General features: G+C 33.8%; 1 protein-coding gene across 1 annotated transcript in view; it reads right to left on the reverse strand.

Moving 5' to 3' along the window:
- The window catches only part of AKAP6 (A-kinase anchoring protein 6), a 489,206-nt gene that overhangs the window by 40,636 nt on the left and 425,907 nt on the right, over positions 1-22,663 (reverse strand). The window contains exon 12 of the mRNA XM_060004702.1: positions 17,253-17,468. Within this exon, the coding sequence (XP_059860685.1) occupies positions 17,253-17,468 (216 nt within the window). The remainder of the gene's footprint in view (positions 1-17,252; positions 17,469-22,663) is intronic.

A 22,663-nucleotide genomic window follows, 5' to 3' on the forward strand; every position in this document is an offset into this window, starting at 1 on the left:
ACAACAACAACAAAAAAGAAAGCTGGAGTAGCTATATATATTTAGACAAAGCAGACTCAAAAAAAAGGAAAATTATCAGGGATAAAAAGGGGCAGTATAATAATAAAGGGATCAATTCTTCAAGAAGACAATAATCCTAAACATGTATGTATCCAACAAGAGGATATCAAAATACATGAGACAAAAACGGACAGAACTGCAAGGAGAAACAGAAAATCCACTATTATGGCTGGATTTCAACTAGTGCTGAGGACTTCTGATCTTAGCTCTTTCGGTAACTGATTGATTAATCAACATTCTTTCAGTAAGTGATATATCAATCAGGCAGAAAACTAGTAAGGAAATAGTTGACTTGAATAACACTATCAATCAACTTGATCTTTTTTTTTTTTAACATCTTTACTGGAGTATAATTACTTTACAATGGTGTGTTAGTTTCTGCTTTATAACAAAGTGAATCAGCTATACATATACTTATATCCCCATATCTCTTCTCTCTTGTGTCTCCCTCCCTCCCACCCTCCCTATCCCACCCCTCTAGGTGGTCACAAAGCACCGAGATGATCTCCCTGTGCTATGTGGCTACTTCCCACTAACAATTTTACATTTGTTAGTGTATATATGTCCATTTCACTCTCTCACTTTAATCAACTTGATCTTAATTGACATTTGTAGAATATTTTAGCAGCAGAATACATATTCTTCTCAAACTCACATGGAACATTTACCAAGACAGACCACATTCTGAGCCACAAAACACACCTTAACAAATTTAAAAGAATAGAAATCACGCAATGTATTGTTCTCAGACCACAACGGAATTAAACCAGAAATCAATAACAGAAAGCTGAAAAATTCCCAAATATTTGGAGATTAAACAACAAACTTCTAAATAACACAGTTAAAGAAATATCAAGAGAAAGTTTAAAATATTTTTTAATTTATTTTTTTAAAGATTTTATTTTTGATGTGGACCATTTTTTAAAGTCTTTATTGAATTTGTTACAATATTGCTTCTGTTTTATGTTTTGGTTTTTTGGCCATAAGTCATGTGGGATCTTAGCTCCACGACCAGGGGTTGAACCCACACCCCTGCATTGGAAGGTGAAGTCTTAACCACTGCACCACCAGGGAAGTCCCTTAAAATATTTTAAACTAAATAAAAATGAAAATGTAATTTATCAAGATTTCTGAGATGCAGCAAAAGTAGTGCTTAGAGGGAAATTTATAGCATTAAATGCCTATATTAGAAAAGAAGAAAGATATAAAAATCAGTAACCTAAGCTCCTACTTTAGGAAACTTAGAAAAAAAGAGCAATTTAACTCCAAAACAAGCAGGAAAAAAGAAATAGTAAAAATTAGAACAAAAATCAATGAAATTGAAAACAGAATAATAGAGAAAATCAACTAAATCAACCAGTGCTGAGAGGAGTGTGGCTAATTAATTCAACTGGTTTAGCTTTGGCCAATTCTTTTTCTTTTAATTAATTTTTATTGGAGTACAGCTGATTTACATGTTGTGTTAGTTTCTGCTGTAGAGCAAAGTGAATCAGTTATACATATACATATACCCACTCTTTTTTAGATTCTTTTTCCATATAGGTCATTACAGAATATTGAGTAGAGTTCCCTGTGCTATACAGTAGGTTCGTATTAGTTACCTATTTTATGTATAGTAGTGTGGACATGTCAATCCCAATCTCCCAATTTATCCCTCCCACCACTTTTCCTCTTGGTAACCATAGTTTGTTTTCTACATCTGTGACTCTATTTCTGTTTTGTAAATAGGTTCATCTGTACCATTTTTTTAGATTCCACAGATAAGTGATATCATATGATATCTGTCTTTCTGACTTACTTCACTCAGTATGACAGTCTCTAGGCCCATCCATGTTGCTGCAAATGGCAGCATTATTTACAGTAGCCAGACATGGGAGCAACCTAAATGTCCATTGAGGGAGGAATGGATAAAGAGGATGTGGTATATATACACAATGGAATATTACTCAGCCATTAAAAAAGAACAAAATAATGCTTTGGCCAATTCTGAATGAAAAGGAGGAAGATAAGCATGAGTGGTTATGTCAACCATGGAATCTATCACTTAATTCAGGATTTCCTCAACTACTCACTTCTCTGTCATTTGTTCATGTGTTTATTAAGCAAAAATATATTAATTGCCTAGTATGCCACACAATGTATTAATTTCTAGATAACTAAAAGATAAATAAGACTTGGTTCCTACAATAACATAAACAATAATAGCAGCTAACATTTATTGACCCTGTGGCAGCAGTTGTTCAAAGAACTTTTCACCTATTAATTCATTTAAACCTTATCAAACCCAAGGTAGGTATTACTGTTATCTCCAGCTCACATATGAAGAAGTTGAGGCATAGAAAAGTTAAATAATTTGCCACAATCACATAGAAACTAAGTGGCAAAGTCTGGCCCAAGCTCTTAGTCATCACATTCTATTGTAATACTCAAGGAAAGAGAATTCCTCAGCTTCTCTTGAAAATTTACTCTGTCTACTGGAAATGCTCACATTAAGGACACGTTTCTTATATTTAACCTCAAGATCTTCAACTGTAATTTAAAATTGTTTCTTTCCTTCTTTCTTCCTTTCCCCCTTTCCCTTTCCACCCTCCCTCTGCCCCTCTTTCCCTGCCTTCCTTCTTTTTTTTTTGGCTATTATGAGTGGAAACAGGAGAGAGGACATGTAGAGCTGTATATAATGCACTTTCATACACTGAAGAAAAATGGTAAGGGATATATGAAAGAAAAATAAATCAATTGGAAACTACTTTTAAAAGAGATTTGGTATTTGAAGCTTGGCTAGAAATACTCTAAAGGAAGAAAGTTGTTTTTGACATGTATAAAGATTTTTTAACAACCATCTCTCTTGTAAGTAATTAAGTATAAGTAATTACATAATTACTTGATTATGTAGCAGCACTAAAATTTTACAGGAGGTTTTTCACTTAAACTCTACCGTTATAAAAATAATTGCCACAAGTCAAAATTATTTTCTAAATGCTGTAATTCTTTCTGCTTTTAATTTTGAGGGGGGTGGAATCTAGGTCTATTTTTGTTTAGCAACCAGAGCCAGAGAAATATGTAATTTAATAATGTGTCACTGTGTTCAGACACTGACTTAAAACTTAGAATAAATCCCTAAATTATGATGGTGAGAAACACTTAGATGGGAAATGAAATTATAAGCCAAGGCATATTCTAGGGAATTTCTTTGGTCATAAGTTTCTAAAATCATCAGTCATAATAGGGTGAGAATGCTATTGCTTTAGTCACAAAATGGCATTTTAAAATACTTGGTATCTCAAAATGCATCACCAAATAATAAGATTGAGAGATAGAAAAAGCTTTAGAAATAAAGAAGACTCACAAAACATCATGTTATGTAACCTCTTCTTGCAAGAAACAAGCTTGGGTAACAAAATATGTGGGATTCCCCCCCCCCAATTTTCTTTCATTCTTTCTTTCTTTGCTTTTTTTCTTTTTAAAGTGAGCTGTCTCATTGCAAATTTTCTCAAGTTCTTAGAACTCTAATTAAAATGTGGTAATTGGTTATGTTACCTCAATTACCATGATGCATGGACATTGATGCAAAGCGACACCAATTGAATCCCTTGGGTGTTTTACCCTGGGGCCATCCCATTTATCGTGGCCTTATTATTTTCAATTATGTGGCTAGATGTGTTGCATACTTTCAAGGCCAATAAATATGCAGGGGTTTTCTGAACACAAGGTTGTGTTTTCAATGCTAGAGCTCTGGAGTGACAGGGCAAAAAGAAAAAAATATTTTTGTGAAGAATAAAAACTTAAAACCCTAAATACACTAAGGATTCAAAGGCACCCTTGCTGAAATAAAGGTATTTCAAAGGAATCCAGGTTACTTCTTTTTAAAACACTTGTATGGAAAGCAAGAATGATTTATTTGCTATTGATAACTACTTCTCCTAGGTAAGAAAATACTGATGGGACCATTCAGAGGCCTTATATGATGAGTTAGACAGGAGAGGAAACTGAGATAGAAAAGACAAAAGTTTTCTTCCTCTTTAGATAAAGGTTTGGGTTTTGAAAAGAGCTAAGCAGAGCTATACTGTGTACTTTACAGAGATACAATATAAGCACAATAGTATTTTACAGAGATCTGTCCCCAGCATGAAGGTGATGGTAAGAGCACCCTGAAATGGTTACAGCATATAATGTTTCCTAATGGGACACTACTGGTGTTTGTGGGAGACAAGCCATAGATTGCTCTATGCCTAGCTGTTGTCATCCAACATCTAGCCATTTAATGCTAGTGGTGTCCTCAGGTATTATGAATGACTCCTGGACATTTCTCCACAATAAATCCAGGAGTGAATTAGGACATTATTTGGGGACATCATCAATAAATAGACGTTGACACTTTGTCAAACGAGTTTCCTTTGCTGAGAATGATCCCTGCATCTTCACCAGGTTTTCGTTTTTAAAAAAATAATCACACTCTCAGAACAAAGAACATCTTCTGTCCTTTCACTTATTAATTTATGTCTTGATTTATTTTGAGTATTTTCAAATAGGTACAGCATCCATCCGTATGCTGCAGATGATAGAAGAAACTGAGTTGGTAAAAGGAGGAGTTGTACTGTACAAAGATCTTTTAAAGACTGGCAGGACAGGTATATTTATGACAGAATCCCAAACTTCACTGCCAAATCAACACCCAAAGAGTCTTATATTTGCAACACTTTGAAAATACTTTACCATCTAAGCCTCATACATGTATTAATGTCAGGTCATTTTTCCCTTCATTTTTATCTTTGGATTCAACAGCAAACTCAAAAGAATTTTACATAAAATCATTCTATTACTTTTAGAAGTATTTTTGGAGTAAAAACGATTGACCATAACAAATTTATGGTTACCAAAGGGAAAGGTTGGGGGGGGGATAAATTAGGAAGTTGGGATTAACACGTACATACTACTATATATAAAACAGATAACCAACGAGCACCTACTGTATAGCACAGGGAACTCAGGGAACTGTACTCAACATTTTGTAATAACCTAACAGGGAAAAGAATCTGAAAAAGAATCTACCTGAATCACCTGATGTACAGGTGGATACCTGAATCACTTTGATGTACACCTGGAACTAACACAATATTGTAAATGAACTATACTTCAATAAAGAATTATATCGATAGACCCTTTAAGAGCTGAAAGAGCTGAAAGGCCTAGAATCAGGTATGCATGGATCCAGATCTTCTTCCTCCACTTACTAGCTCTATGACCTTGCACAATTTACTTAATCTTTCAAAAATTTAGTTTCTTCAAGTTGTTATGAATATTAAATGAGATAATGTATGAAAAATGGTAACCCAGTGACCAGGACATGGTACACGTTCAATACTGCTAGCAAATAACAAACAGTCCTGTCCTCATAGTGAGTAATCCTTATACTACTTAGTTTTTTAGAGGGATCTTTGCCAGACAATCAAACAAACAAAATTAACAAGAGAAAATAAAATAAACTGAGAAATACATTTCCTTAAGATATATAAAACTTTCTTATGTTAGCAACTTTGTGAATTCCCCTGAGGGAACGGATCTATATTAGACTGAACCTGTCTGGTAGACAGAAGTTTTATTGAGACAGCACTTGAATAAAGAAATTTGATTTGTGATACATACAAATCACTTCTGGAAAACTGGCTTTCTTGAGACAAATTCCATGAATGTCAGGAGTTTCTGTGAAGAATGTGTAAATTTAATAAGAAGCTCAAATACCTAGAGGAAATGCTTAAATAAGTGTTAATGAGCTATCAGTGGTCAACCAACACACATGGCAGCCCAAATTCTTTTCTAGTTTTTCTAGTACTTTGAATGGGAAAATGCTTATTTACTCCGCTTTCTTAAGGTTCTTATTTTTAAAAAGTACTGCTTTTCCTAGCCCAGTTAGATATGATTGATTTTTGGCAATGAAAACTTCTTTAGATATCACCTATGATAATGAAGAAATTTGATCCATGATTTCCTAAACTGTATTGGAAAAATGGGATTACTTAATTTCAAAATCCACTAGGCTCAATTTGTATTTATGAAAGTCCTATTATTATACTTGATTTGAAAAGAAAAGTGGTGGCATACACACCACCCTTATCATTAAAGAAGGCTTCATCTTAGAGAGACAATTTAGGATGTTGATTCAGGACACTGACCCTGGAGTGAAAATGCCAAAATGCCTATATTTGAATGCCAGATCAGTTACAAACTAGCTGGGTTACTTTGGACAAGTTGCTGAAACCTTCTTTGCCTCAGTGTGTAAAATTAAGAGAATAATACTACATATATCATATGGTTATCAAAATTTTTAAATGACTTAAAATGTAAATCACTTAGAAAAGTGCCTGACACATATTAAGTGCTGTGTTAGCTATTATAATTACTACTATTATTATTATTTTGGTTCTTCAGAAAATGATTGCTTATTTTTATTTACTTACTCCCAGGCAAGGATTCTCACTGTCGGGCTTCAAGGTAATCTATCCACCCATTTGTAATTACATGTAAAATTCTGTATCTGCCCATGTGTTTTTTAAACCATTTTATTGAGAAATAAGTGGCATAAAATAAACTGCATGACATGTACAATGTACAATTTTATATGTTTTGACATATGAATACACGCACAAAACCATCATACTATCAAGATCATGGATATATCTATTACTCCAGAAAGCTTCCTCTTTACATTTTATGATTCTTCCAGTGGTCAGAAAGATTTTACCCTATAATATTTTTTCTAAATTTTTACATCTTACATATAGGTTTATGATCCATTTTGACTCATTTTTGTATATGGTGCAATATATTGTTCAATTTCATATTTGTGCATACGGATATTCAGTTAGTCCAGGATTATTTGTTGAAAGACTATCCTTGGAATTGCCTTTGCACCTTTGTCAAAAACCAATTAACCATTTATGTGGAGCTCTAGTTCTGAAATATCTATCCTGATCTATTTCTTGGCTTTGACACTAATGCCATATTCTCTTGACTACTATAGCTTTATCATAAGTCTTGAAATTAGGAGATGTAAGTCCTCCAACTTTATTCATTTTTTAAAAAACTTTTTTGGACTACTACATTTAAAATAGATAACCAACAAGGACCAAGTGTATAGCACAGGGAACTCTGCTCAATATTCTGTAATAACCTAAATGGGTGAAGAATTTGAAAAAGAATAGATACAAGTATATGTATAACTGAATCACTTTGCTGTACACCTGAAACTAACACAACATTGTTAATCAACTATGCTCCAATATAAAATAAAAATTTTAAATAAAATAAAATAAAATAAAACTGTTTTGGCTATTCCAGTTTCTTTGCATTTCCATGTGAATTTTAGAATCAGCTTATAAATTTCTACCAAAAACATAACTGGGATTTTCATTTGTATTAAGTTGACTTTATAGATAAATCTGGGGAGAATTGATATCTGAATAGTATTGTGCTTAAGGAAACAATTCTATTTACCATCACATCATAAAGAATAAAAGACCTAGGACTAAACCTACCTAAGGAGACAAAAGACCTATACTCTTATACACTAATGAAAGAAATTGAAGATGACACATACAGATGGAAAGATATAATATGTTCGTGGATTGGAAGACTCAATATTGTCAAAATGACTATACTACCCAAGGCAATCTACAGATTCAATGCAAATTACCAGTAGCATTTTTCACAGAACTAGAGCTAAAAAAAAAAAAAAAAATTAAATCTATTTGTAAATACAAAAGACCCTAAATAGCCAAAGCAATTCTGAGAAAGAAAAATGTTGCTGGAGGAATCATAGTCCCTAACTTCAGGCTATACTACAAAGCTACAGTAATCAAAACAGTATGGTACTGGCACAAACACAGAAACACTGATCAATGGAACAGGATAGAAAGCCCAGAAATAAACCCATGCACCTATGGTCAATTAATCTGTGACAAAGAAGGCAAGCATATACAATGGAGAAAAGACAGTCTCTTCAATAAGTGGTGCTGGGAAAACGGGACAGCTACATGTAAAAAAATGAGATTAGAACATTCTCTAAAACCATACACAAAAATAAATACAAAATGGATTAAAGACCTAAATGTAAGGCCAGACACTATAAAACTCTTAGAGGAAAACATAGGCAGGACATTCTTTGACATAAATTGCAGCAATATCTTTTTTGATCCACTTACTAGAGTAATGAAAATAAAAACAAAAATAAATAAATGGGACCTAATTAAACTTAAAAGCTTCTGCACAGCAAAGGAAACCACAAGCAAAATGAAAAGACAACCCACAGAATGGGAGAAAGTGCAAATGAAGTGACCGACAAGGGATTAATCTCCAAAATATACAAACAGCTCATGCAGCTCTATGTCAAAAAAAAACCAACCCAATCAAAAAATGGGCAGAAGATCTAAATAGACATTTCTCCAAAGAAGACATACCGATGGCCAAAGAGCACATGACAAGATGTCCAACCTCACTAATTATCAGAGATATGCAATCGAAACTACAATGAGGTATTATCTCAAACTGGTCAGAATGGCCATCACCAAAAAGTCCACAAACAATAAATGCTGGAGAGGGTGTGGAAAAAAGGGAACCCTCCTACACTGTTGGTGTGAATGTAAATTGGTACAACCATTATGGAGAACAGTATGGAGGTTCCTTAAAAAACTAAAAATAGAACTACCATATGATCCAGCAATCCCACTCCTGGGCATATATCTGGAGAAAACCATAATCCAAAAAAATAATGCACCCCAGTGTTCACTGTAGCACTATTTACAATAGCCAAGACATGGAAGCAAGCTAAATGTCCACCGAATGGATAAAGATGTGGTACATATATACAGTGGAATATTAGCCATAAAAAAGAATGAAATAATGTCATTTGCAGCAAAATGGGTAGACCTAGAGATTATCATACTAAGTGAAGTAAGTCAGACAAAGATAAATATCATATGATATCACTCATATGTGGAATCTAATTTTAAAAATGATACAAATGAACTTATTTACAAAACAGAAACAGACTTACAGATATCGAAAACAAAGTTATGCTTACCAGAGGCGAAACGTGGTGGAGGAGGGATAAATCAGGAGTTGGGATGAATGTACATACACTACTATATATAAGATAGATAACCAAAAAGGATCTACTGTATAGCACAGGGAACTCTACTCAATATTCTGTGATAACCTATATGAGAAAAGAATCTAAAAAAGAATGAATATATGTGTATGTATAACTGAATCACTTTGCTGTAAACCTGAAACTAACACAGCACTGTAAATCAACTATACTCCAATAAAATTAAAACAAATAATAATAATAATATTGTGCTTTCTGATCCATGAACACAGTATAGCGTATAGTGTATAGTATAGTGTTCATCACTCACTTATATAATTTCTCTCAGTAATATTTTGTAGCAATATTTTGTTTTCAGCATATAGGTCTTCCATATTTTTATTAGATATATCCTTAAACATTTCATATTTTTGCTGCTATTGTAAATGATATTGTTTTTAATTTCAATTTCTGATTGTTAATTGATAGTATATAAAAATACAACTGATATTTATATATTGATCTTGTATCCTACAGCCTTGTTAAATCCTTTATTAGCTCTAGGATCTTTTTTGGAGATTCCATAGCATTTTCTACATAGATGACCATAGAGTTTATGAGTAAGATAACTGTGTTCCTTAATTTCCAAGCAGCATGTCTTTAATTCCTTTTTCTTGCTTTATTTCACTAACTAAAACTTCCAGTGCAATGCTGAATAGAAATGGTGAAAATGGACATCCTTCTTACCATGTTCCTCTTATGTTAGAAGAAAAGTGTTCAGTGTTTTATCACTAAGTTTGATGTAGCTTTTATCAGGAAGGATGTTGGATTTTGGCAAATGCTTTTTCTGCATACCCTGGAATGTAGTTTCCCTTTCTCTTTGTGGTGAACCACACTGATTTTTTTTCAAACTAATTTTGCATTTCTAGACCTCACATGGTCATAATGTGTTATCTATTTTATATACCATTGATTATTTGATAAAAATTTATTAAGAATCTGTTTATCTATATTCATGAGGGATACTGGTCAGTAGTTTTCTTGTAATGTCTTTGAGTAATGCTGAGTTGGGAAGTATTTCTTCCTTTTCAATATTCTGGAAGATTTTGCGTAAAATTAGTATAATTTCTTCCTTAACTATTTGGGAGACTTTACCCATAAAGCTGTCTAGGCCTGGAGTTTTCTTTGTAGGGAAATTTTAAGCTAATGGTTTAATTTATTTAGCAGATATGGAGCTATTCAGGTTGTGTATTTCCTTTTGAGTAAATGTCTACTGTTTGCAACTTTTAAGGAATTTGTATATTTTATTTAAATAATTGAATTTAATGGCATAAAATTATTCATAATATTTCCTTTATATTCTTTTATATTAGTAGAATCTGTAGTGATGTCTATCTCTTATTCCTGATAATGATAATTTGTTTCTTTTCTCCTTTTTCCCTGATCCGTCTTGCTAGAGCTTTATTAGTTTCATTGATCTCAAAACAAAAAACACCCAGCTTTCTTCCTCATTAACTTTTTTCTATTGTTTTTTCTGTTTTGAATTTCAATGACTTCTGCTGTAAACTTTATTATTTACTTTCTTCTACTTACTTTGTGATTAATTTGTCTTTCTCTAGTTGCATAAATGTGAAAACTAAGATTATTATTTTGGTGGCAAATTTTCGTTGGTACAAATTTTAATATTTTTTCTATTTCTATTCAGTTCAAAATAATCTCTAATTTCCCTTTTTCATTTCTTCTTGGTCCCAGGAGTTGTAGATAAGTGTGTTATTTAGTTTCCTTATATTTGAGGACTTTACCAATATATTTCTAATATTTATTTCTAAACTAATTCCATCATAGTCAGAGAACAGGGTGTAATAAGAATGTTTTTTAAATTTGAGACTTGCTCTGTGGCTCAGAAGAGAGTCAATTTTGGTAGATGTTCTGTCAACACTTGAAAAGGATGTATATTCTCCTGTTGTTGGATGGAGTGTTTTAAATGTCAGTTAGGTCAAGTTGATTTATGGTGTGATTCAAGTTTTTTATATCCTTACTGATTTTCTGTCTACTTGTACTATCGATTATTGAGAAAAGTATTGGAATCTCTGCCCCAAATTGTATATTCTTATCTTCTTGTAATTGTATCAGTACTTGATTTATGAATTTGTAAGTTTTGTTACTACAGCACAAACATTTAGTAATGGTGTGCCCTCTTGATTAATTAGCACTTTATCACTAAGAAATATCTTTCTTTATACCTTGTAATATTCTTTGCTCTGAACTCTAATTTGTTTAATATTAATATGGACACTCCAACTCTCTTTTGATTGCATTAGCTTAATATATATTTTTCCATCCTTTTACTTTTAACTTAATTTTTCTTTATAATTAAAATATAGTTCAGTCTTGCTTTTTTAATGCAGTCTGTTAATTACTGCCTTTTAACTGGGGGTTTTAGTCCATTTATATTTAACAGAATTATTGATGCATTTGGTTCAGTTTTCTATCTATTACATCTGTTCTTTATTCTTATTTTTCCTCTTTTTCTGCATTGTGTGTGATATTTTAAAATGATTTCCTTTTCTTTCCTTTGTTGGCCTATTTATTATAGCTTCTTGTGTTTTTAAAGAATCATAGTATGTATTTTGTCTTATTTATCTTTAAGTGATTCTATACCATTCTATACCACTTATCCATCTTTAAGTGATACTATATATCTTTAAGTGATACTATACTTAATATACGAACCATACAATTGTATAGTTCCATTTCCTGGCCTTTGTGATATTTTTGTCATATGTTCTACTTCTACATATGTTATAAATCCCATAATACATTGTTATTATCTTGCTTTAAATAACCTATTATCATTTAAAGAGATTTAAATAAGATGAAAAAAGACATTTCATATTAACCCACACAGTAAGTATTTCTAGTGCTTTTCATTTCTCTGTGCAGACTCAGGCTTCCACTAATACCATTTTCTTTTTTCCTGTAAGGGTTTCCCTTAACATTTCTTGCAGTTCTGCTGCTGCTGATTTTTTTTAAAGTTTTGATATCTGAAAACCATTTATTTTTGTTTTCCTTTTTGAATAGTATTTTCTCTGTGTATAGAATTCTGGGTTGTTTTCTTCCAATACTTTAAAGATGTTGTTCCACTATCTTCTGACTTGTATTATTTCTGAAAAAAGTATGCTATAACTCTTCCTTCTTATTCTTCTGTATATAATGTACCTTTTTCCTCTAGATACTTTGAAGATACTCTTATCACTGGTTTTAATCAATTTAAACAGAATACCCCTTGGTGTAGTTTTTTTCATGTTTCTTGTGCTTAAGTTTGGTGACATTCTGGATCTGTGGGTTTATAGTTTTCATCAACTTTGGAAAATTTGGGTCATTATTTCTTCAAAAATTGTTTCTCCCTCTGCCCTTTTTTCAGGGATTCCAATTACATATACATTAGGCTGCTTGAAGTTATCTCACAGCTCACTAATGCTATGCTTTTGTTTTTGTCTTTTTTTTCCTCTTTGCTTCATTTTTGACAGTTTCTATCGCTATGTTTACAGGTTTATGAATTGTTGCTTCCACACTGTCTACTTGGTTGTTAATACCAGCCAGGGTATTTTTTATCTCAGTTATTATAGTTTTCATCTGTAGAAGTTTGATTTTAGACAGATATCTTCAATGTCTCTACTAAATAAGCTCAATATATTTTCTAGTTTCTTGAATGTATGGAATGCAAAAAAAATAACTTTTAACGTTCTTGTCTATTAAATCTATAATATGTCATTTCTGGATTTGTTTCTATTAATTGAATTTTCTCCTCATTTTCAAAGATATTATATGTCTTCTTTGTACACTGGAAGCTTTTGGCTGGACGCCAGACACTATAAATTTTACCTTGCTGGATGCTGGATACTTAGATGCTTATAAGCATTCTTGAGTTTTGTAACTGGGATATAGTTAAATAACTTTGAAAGAGTTTGATCCTTTCAGGTCTTCCTTTTAAGCTTTTTGGGCAAGACTAGAGTAGCATTTAATCTAATTTTGCCTCATTACTAAGGTAAAACTGTTCTTGATACTGTGTCACATGCCCTGTGAATAATAAGGATTCTACTGTGACTGATGGGAAAAGGAACTATTCCCAGCTGTGTGTCAGCTCCAAGGATTGTTCCCTATAATTTTTTCAGGTGGTTTCTTCTGCTGAAGATTTAAAAGGATCCCTCTGCATAGCTCTAGAGTCATCTCTCTGTGCAGCTCTCTCCTCTGTGGTACTATGCCTTGTAGCAACTTTAGCTGCCTTGTCCTCCTCAGACTCCCAGACCTGTCCCCTCAACCCAGGGATAATGCTAGGCTCTGCATGGATTTCCTCTTTGCACACCGTGACCTGAAAACTCTGTCTAGGCAGAAATTTGAGTAATCACAGTATCACTTCAATCATTTCACATCTCTTCATTGCCTGGTATCCAAGGTCTTAAAATTGTGATTTTTCCCAGCTTTTAAATTGTTTCAGGTAGAAGGGTCCTGGTCCTTTACTCAATCCTGGCTGGAAGTGGAAGTCGGCCCATGCATTTTTAGAGGAAGAAGCCCTATGGCCTTTATCAATAAGTTATCTTCTCTTTGCTAATGATTAATATGAGTAGATGTATAAATTATTGGTATGGATTCTTGGTGTTTCCATGGTTGTCTCATATATTTTAATTAGCATCTATTGTAGGAAATGAGATTCAAACTTTTAATAGAAAAAATCCTGATTCTCTATAACTAACACATCACAAATTCAGAACACTATTTTGGCAAGTGGGACGATCTAAGGTAACTCAGGCACATGGTATTGCTAGCCAAAATGTAGCCTGAATCATAGAAAGAAGGCAGGAGACTAGAAATAATAACATATGATTCAAATGAAAATTAGAATTAAAGAGTAAAAAGTATAGACAGAGATCATTTTTTACAGGTAACACAGAAATAAACCAAATAAGTCTGGGAAAAGAGCTTGAATGTAGAAAGGACAAGGTGTAGTGTCAAATAATTATGCAATTTCAAATCTTGATGATAAGGGAGAAAGATGCTTTTGGGTTTTGTCTGTTTTAACTCCCAGAATTTAATATAAGCTCTCTTGCTTTCTTCCAGTTAAAAAAGAGAGAGAGAGATTCATTATTTACCTAGTTAGGAGAAATAGAGAAGCTTGCTTAATTGACATTTGTACATTTATCTGAATTTTCCTGAATACTATGGAAAGAGTTTCCATATTTTTGTCAGTACTAACTGTAAAGCTTGAAGCGCATAATTACCTCAATAGACCTAGCATCATAGTTATTTGCATATTTGTATTAACTATACTTTTTGAGGAGAAGGAGGATATCTTGTTTACCTTTAAATCTCTAACACTGATTACTATAGAGCATCACTTAGAGAAAATTCACTTATTTAACAAATACTATGGAGTACCTGTTAAGTCCTGCATACTATGTAGGGCTTTTAGGAATGTAAAGGTGAGCAGAAACTGGCGTGCGGCTGCCTTCTTCAGACTAGTGGAGAAGACCAACAGTAATTAAATCATCACACAAACAGATGTAACATGAAAAATGAAGAGCACTGGATAGACGATTAGGTGACATCTCTTATACAGGCTATTTCCAAAGTGACTAAGGAAATTCTACAACACGGAGATAGAATTAGAGCTTCTAATTCTAAGTGCCAGAACATAGCCCACACTTTCAGAATGACTTTATTCAATACCTCATAGAGAATTTCCTTCAGATATAATTTGAAGAAAAGAGAGTATACCCTGGGGGACTTCATATCATACTTTAAAACTTGGAAAAACTGACCCTACCAGGCAAGAATAAAGGTTAAAAGGTATCTCCTTGGTGATCTCACGAAGGTGAAATATTCACATAGGAACATAACACTCAAAGCCATTTTGTGAGGATATAAACATTGAGAATTAATATAGAAATAGTAACTCCAAACCAAATGCCAGAATGAAACAAAATTTATCAATTGAAAGCTTGTATTCATTCATTTAGCAAATGTCTATTAAACATCTACTATATGCAGGAATGTCCCAGGCCCTGGAAATATAGCAGTGAAAGTCCCTGTACACAAGAAGGGGATGGCATGGGGGTGGGGACATAGGATAAAAAAGTAAACAGACCACTTAGAGGCTTCTGAGTCTCTACAAAGGCAGTGTCCCACATTGGTAAAATACTTGTTTGCCCATCAAAGCAACTTGGACTCTTTACCCAACCAACAGAGATCAGAGCAAGAAATATCTCCAATGTAATGAGGTACATGGTGTTCATTGTATTGCTGGCATTAGTGCCACTCGATACTCTTCTATCCCTTTCTCGAGTGATTTTCAATCTTATTTAGCAAAGAGGACCTTATTTGCTACCTCATCATTCCAGAAAACCTAACATTCAGCAGCCAACCTAAAGAAAAGGGGGTGTTTTGTCCATCTGCAATTTTTATCTACCTCTCTGTAGTAGCTTGAGCCTCTAAGAAGCAGCCAGGGTTTCAAAGCTAAAGCTTACCGCTTTACCACAGAAGTAGGATAAAAATGTCTACAGCTAGTCTGCAGAGATCCAGTCCTGCATCCCTCATCATATGATTTCAAATAAATCTCCAAAGAAACCCAGTTTTGTTTCCTCCAAAGCTTGAATGTTTCCAAAATGTTAAGAGCTTCTCCAGGTGCAGTTGGTTTTTGGGTAAATTTTATTATCACCACTACTATGCTTAGATGTTTCAAACTATAGAATAAAAAATAACCTCTTCTATGCTTTCAAACACTCAGAGAAAAAGAAAGAAAGAAAGGAAGGAAGGAAGGAAGGAAGGAAGAAAGAAAGAAAGAAAGAAAGAAAAGAAAGAAAAAGAAAGGAAGAAAGAAAGAAAAAGAAAGAAAAGAAAAGAAAATACTCTAGCTAAATAGCTTCACAACAAATAGGTCATTTCAAGAAAAGACATCCAATTATATAGAATCTGATTACTGGTAATAACTTGGAAGTCTTAAGAAATTTAATGACTTCAGTGCAAAACAATTAAAGTGAACTATTGAGGATAAAATCACCCCCTAGACTCAACATAACTACAGATGCAAAAAGAGTGAGAAGGCTTACTGCTTCATTGTCCCTTCTGTTCCCAGTCCCCAATGCCAAACACATCAGATAACCTAAATATTTAGGTATTGTTAAAATTAGAATTCATAGGAGAAGTCTGTTTTTCAGTGGCAGGATTATTATACTTGATTTTACAATTTTGAATCTTGAACTTTCCAAAGACATAGAACTGATAATATAAATACACAAGAAAAAATTTCCATTGTATGTATGTATGTATGTATGTATGTGTGTGTGTATTTCATTTATGTAAGTCAAACATGAGAATTAGGCCTTCAACTAACAGACACTAACTTCAAGGTCATTTGGGGAATGTAATCTTTTTATCAATAAATCCTCTCCCTTAAGGTTTTCTGGACAAGTGTGTATTCTACATTATAATAAAACAACTCTAGTTATATATGTATCTTTCCTTCATCTAGCAACAGCTTTTGCATTTACAGTCAATTTGGAAAATTCTTAAAAGGGGTCCCGACCTCTACCTTGAGCACTGCATTAAAACTCTCAGAGGAAACTTGCTAGTTCTCAGCAGCACAACTGTATTGGAAGGAGCTCTAAGCAGGAGCAATGGAGATTGTTTTACACGTCGATGGTGTTAATTCATATCATGTAAAGAAAAGGTAAACTGTATACTTTGTTGCCTTGTCTGTAAAGCATACACATTGCCCCATATGCTCCGAGAGTGGTAAACCACCTCCAAGCAAAATCTTCATGGGGTATTGTATGATTAATGATATTGTTGGTGAGGTTTACCAAACCTTAGTTTGGTAAGGTTAAGCAAAGTCTCCATATGAATTTTTTAAAAGACAATGAGACTAAAATGCATCTTATCGGTAGGCAAATGAATCTCTGTTGTATGATAAAAGCAGTTTCTTTTAGCGGTTAGAGATTTAGCTAGCAAAACCACTTGTAAGATGAACACATTTTCCAAGCCCTGAAAGAATTTCTTTTTTTTTAAGAAAAATGAGAGAGCATTATGCTTTAAAAAAGAAATCATCACTCACAGGTTCCTTTCCCATCTTCTTTTGTAGCCGTGTTTGCCACTGGACGGCTTGCATGACAATGGCTTCCCACCTTCTTTCAAGATTTACAATGATCAACTGCATGGGCTGGTGGTCCGCGTTCAGATTGCAGGTCTCCCGGTCATCCAGAAGATGTTGGCATAATCGCAGGATGGAGGCCACTCCACGACGTCGCTGCTTTATTTCACAACAGAGGGACTGCAACAGAAAGAGGGACCGATCCATTAGTGTTTCTAGGGCAGATTTCCCTAAAACATAAAACACCCTCTTCCACCGTAATTTTAAATTGTAGTGATATGCTCAGCTGTGAACAATAGGACAAGAAGGACTCTGGAGTTGCCTTTGGATTAGAGATCTTCTACAGACACCCAACTGATGCCAATGAATTTAGCTGTATCTCATTCCTCTTCCCTTTTTTTTTTTTAAAACTGACTTCTACATCTAAAATGTTGGGTCCCACTTTGATATCTAGGTGATTAACTTAATGAAATAAAGCATTTATGCCAAACAGGTTGACATGCTTTGATTCAAGGTCATAGGAAACACAAAAGACAGAAAAGTCCTCCAAAAGGAAATGGAGTATTTCCAAATTTACTCCTAGATTCTTTGGAGCCAAAAGTTTACTTTTCTAGGCTGGAAATAAGTTAAATAAGATGCAAAAAAATTGATATATAACAGCTATTGTTTGAAAAAAATGATAAGCAACATTTCTCTTCCGAAACTTGATTAACAAAGCAATAATGTTCTGAAAACAGAAATTAGGATACTGGATTATTAATGCATTATTTGTTAGTTGCGTGTTTCTCTTAATAGACATTCACACTATTTAAGAAGGATATGCATGCATCAAAGTAAGATTTTGCCCCCAGAAGCATTTGTATTTCTGCAGTGACCCTAAGCTGAACGATTCAAGCAAAATAGTGGGTACACATGTCTAAAAGTATTATACCTCTTCTTTGCCTACGGACAGTGTGTAAATGATACTCTAATTCAAAGCCTTTGGGAGAAATGATGATTATATCCACAAACATCACTGAATTACTAATCTCCTTCTACTGCCACAATTGGACTGTTCTAACAGTTAACAGATTGCTTATTAATCAACAAGGATACACAAGACAATGCAATTTCATTTAGTGCTAGAGTTTTAATGCCTAAAAGTATTTGTGCTTAAAATGTTAATCTAGATAAGTCTTCATTAGAAGAAGTCTTAAAATGATTAAGTGCAGTTCATTGAAATGTGCAGAGTGGTAGTAGACCAGCAGGTGGACGTCTCATACAGATGTTCCACTTATTGATATAATACATGCTATAGCCATTTAAACAACCCTAACTCTGTAATAGCTGGAATTCTATTATTTCTGTAATGAGAGAACCCTGTGCCTTTAATATTTTTGAATTTTAAATAAGGTGAATGACAAATTCCCATACCTCTATTTACAGCAAAATATGACTAGGAATTTTATTATTCAGTTTATACCAGTACAGCATTTTTTGTTATGTTTCTTGAACTTACCCTTATTTATTTTCCTAGGGATCATTACTATTTTCCTATATAACTCCTGATAGAATGACCAGGTCTGACAAATTTCTTTACTGATGCTATTCATTAGTTCAATGCTGAATGAGGAGAAACCCCTACACATTCAAAGATAAAACTTGAGGGTCTACCAAAGCAATAGGCATTGTTTCCATTACCTCTCCCAATCCTGCTAACTGACCCTCCCCACATGCATTCTCTCTCTTTCTCCTTCTATTTCTCTCTCTCTTTCTCTCTCTCTCTCTCTCTCTCTCTCTCTCACACACACACACACTCCCTCGATAATTTGCTCTCTTGCTCTAGAACAACTGTCGAGCAAGTCAAACTATCAAGCCCACTTAATATCTGTCATTTTTTGGCCCAATCGTAAACACTTCAAGATAATAATATAGCCAACTGGGATTGATTCAGATGAGTTCTATGAATATACATGTTGAAGATTTTGGGTTTTTGTCTGTATTTTGTCATTAAATTGTTAAAAATAAAGAGCTAGAAAAATCAAGAGATGTTTCCATGCCACAAAACTGGATCTTGCAAAACTCCATTTTAAGTTGACTAAAATAATGACTGCATTTCTCCAGCCAACAAAAAGTCCCTATGTTTCTTAGCTAAATGAGAGTTTGCCATGGATGACACTAAAGGTATGTGTGGACTTAGCATAGCCACATTAGGTGATATTCACAAAGCAGCCCAAATGGGCTTCATTCACCTCACAGGCATTTTCAAAGTTCTGAAACAGGACATGTGAGGTTGATAGGGGAAATTTTCAAAAAGGTGATTGGCCATAACTTTTTATTAGTATCTAGAATGTATCCAGTATTTAAGTATCCAGATGATCCCCACCCCACATCTTAATGACATTCTATGGGTTTTAAAACTGTGTTAGCTGTTTTTAAAAACTGTTGACACTGTTAACACTCAATATCTGATTTTCAGATCTCCACAATTCTTCAGTTTAAAAAGTTTTAAATATTCAAAGAACTTAGTGTACATTCTAGATTAATTTATTCTATACGCACATTTTGGAAATAACACTACTTATAAAAGGAGAGGAACATTGAGAATTTTACATGGCCAACATACTTTTCAGTATTTTTTTACATCTAAGTGATATAACTGATAAGATAACATTCTTTTACATAAATGTGTTTCCATGACAACCATTAAAATGTACATGCTTATTTATAATCACAAACACATACTAAATAAAATCAGTGCATCTGCTGGTAATGTTTCTTAGAATCAGTAGAGTTCACATTATTTCCATGGTACACTATGCATAGAGAAATGTTAAATATAACTACATAGGAACAAAATGATTATTATAACTATTTTTGGCTTACATTTTCAGAGAACAGAACAGAAACCCAAGCTAAGCAATCTAAGTAAGGCACAGAAATAAGACAGACTCATCCCTGCCTTCCAGACCTCCTCAAATGTGTATTGCACCTTGCATCTGCCAGGCACTGTTTCAGGCATGGAGGCTTCAGAAAGGAGCAAGTTACTGCTCCCTCTCTCAAGGAGCTGAGAGTCTATTGGAGGTGGACTATACAGTACCAAGAATAATACAGAGAGGTAGGTGCTAACAGAAGTTTGTGCAGGTTGCTATCAGAGGAGTTGTGAAATCTTCAGGGAAACAATGTGAGCCAGATGGTCCAAGTTGGGTGGCTGTGGTTATAAGGACAGAAGGTCCAGTAGCAAGTAGCCTGGGACCCTGGGAGTACCCAGTGTGTTGGAGAAAAGAGAGAGTAAAGCAGATGGAAAAGGAAGTAAGGAACAGAAAAGTTTACAAGGTTTTTCATTTTTGCCAGTTTTGAAGCATTGTCCTTGATATCCAATGAGATCATGTTGGTTCCCAAGCACAGTCATATTGCCTTCCCAGAAAAGTAGAAAGAAAAGAAGTGGGAAAGAAAATGTAAAAAGAAAGAAGGAGAACTAATTATCAATATATCTAAGAGAAAGATATTCCAGATGCTTTTGTATTTAGTTATGTATTTAATTATCATTATTTTTGTACTTAGTTATGTATTTAGTATCATTATTATTTGGTAATCTTTAGGAACTTTTTCCTACAAAGCTATCTCTGTTAGTATGGAGGTCATTGTCTTAGTATCATTTCAGAATCCAATTGTTGGAATATAGGTCGGTGTTCTACTTTTAAGTCTCTAATGACCTATTTAATTTGGTTATTTTACACTTCTACTCAACTTCCTCATGTTACTCAAAAAGCATATTTGCTATAAAAGTTGAGAAGTATATAAAAGTGAAAATCAAAAATTCTAATTTGTTTTTTCCTTTACAAATCTCCAACCCTTTAAACATATCTTTTTGGACATGTTATAAGAGAGCTGCCAACAGACGGAAGATTTTTGCTTTATACTTATAAACGATCAATCTGATTTTCAATTCACCAGTGGTGATACAAAGGGGTGTTTTTGGTTTATGTAGGGCTTGTCTCCTCTCCTGACTTGCTTTATGAACTTCTCTGACTGTTGAAACCACTCATATTGTGGAGCCAAATGTGATGTAACATCATTCCTGCCACTGCCTTCAGTTCAACACCACTGAACGTAAGGCTTCCAATATTGGTAATTTATTCTTCATTATACATTAAATTTATGTATTTATGCACACATATTGCATAGAATGATTATATTTACTTGTACAGTTGACCCTTAAACAATGCCGGGGTTAGGGGTACCAACCCCCAGCACAATCAAAAATCTGATTATAATTTATGTCCAGCCCAGGGTTCCTCTGTATCCAGGGTTCCACATCTGCAAATTCAACCAACGCACTCATCATAGAGTACAGTAGTATTTACTGTTGAAAAAAAATCCGAGTATAAGTGGACCTGTACAGTTCAAACACATGTTGTTCAAGAGTCAAATCTCCACCCATATTCTTGACATTAAATAATACTGTCATCTCCTGTTACAAAAGGATATAAATAAGCCTACAATTAAAGAACTACAATTAGACCAAGAACCAAAATGCACAATAAATAAAATGTAAGAACTAAATAGAGAAAAAAGACATGAGGAGGAAAATGAAATTCAAAAAATACCAAAACCAAGTATATGGTAAACGCAGAGAGAAAACAATTAAATCTAGCTGAGAAACTCCAAAGAAATTTGTCTCCATATCTCTTACATAATTTTATTTAGCAGTTAATGTAATATCATTAGGTAGGTCAACAGAAACAAAGTGGTGGGACTTTAGGTAATGCGTCAAATTAAAAAATTATTTATGAAGCAATTCCATTTCTAAAGTCAAACATGACTTTACCTTCTAGATGAATCAATTGTTTAAACACTATCTATTGAATATGCCTTCTATGTGGCAAGCACAACAAAGAAACGTCAATCTGTATATGTATATGATATGTACCTGCCTTCAACGTAGTTGGCGTGAGGAAATATACGGAGAGAAAAGAGAGAAGTGAAAAGACAGGCACATTCTTCTAGTTTAAATAGGATCATACAAAAGCAGACAGCTCCATCTCTTTGTTGCAAGGGTTTTCTACACTTTTTCATGTGCTTTTCTTCTTTTTTGCATTTTCTGTATTTTACCATTCTAATTACATGAGGTGAGCAATTGTCTTCTCTTAGTCTGCTACCTGTGACCAAATTTTCTAGAGCAAAATTTCTCAGTGTGTTCCCTGGGCCAAGCAGTATTAGTATCATCCGGAATCTTGTTAGAAACAAGAATTCCCTGGTGCCACTCCATATCTTGTGAATCAGCAACTCTGGGGTGGGCCCCAATGAGGCATGGTTTAACCAGCCCTACAGGTGATTACAACGCATGTTAAAGTTTGAGAACATTGCTCTACAGAAAACAGAGGAACTTAGTT

Source organism: Delphinus delphis, chromosome 2 (genome assembly GCF_949987515.2).
Source record: "Delphinus delphis chromosome 2, mDelDel1.2, whole genome shotgun sequence".
Taxonomy (NCBI): domain Eukaryota; kingdom Metazoa; phylum Chordata; class Mammalia; order Artiodactyla; family Delphinidae; genus Delphinus; species Delphinus delphis.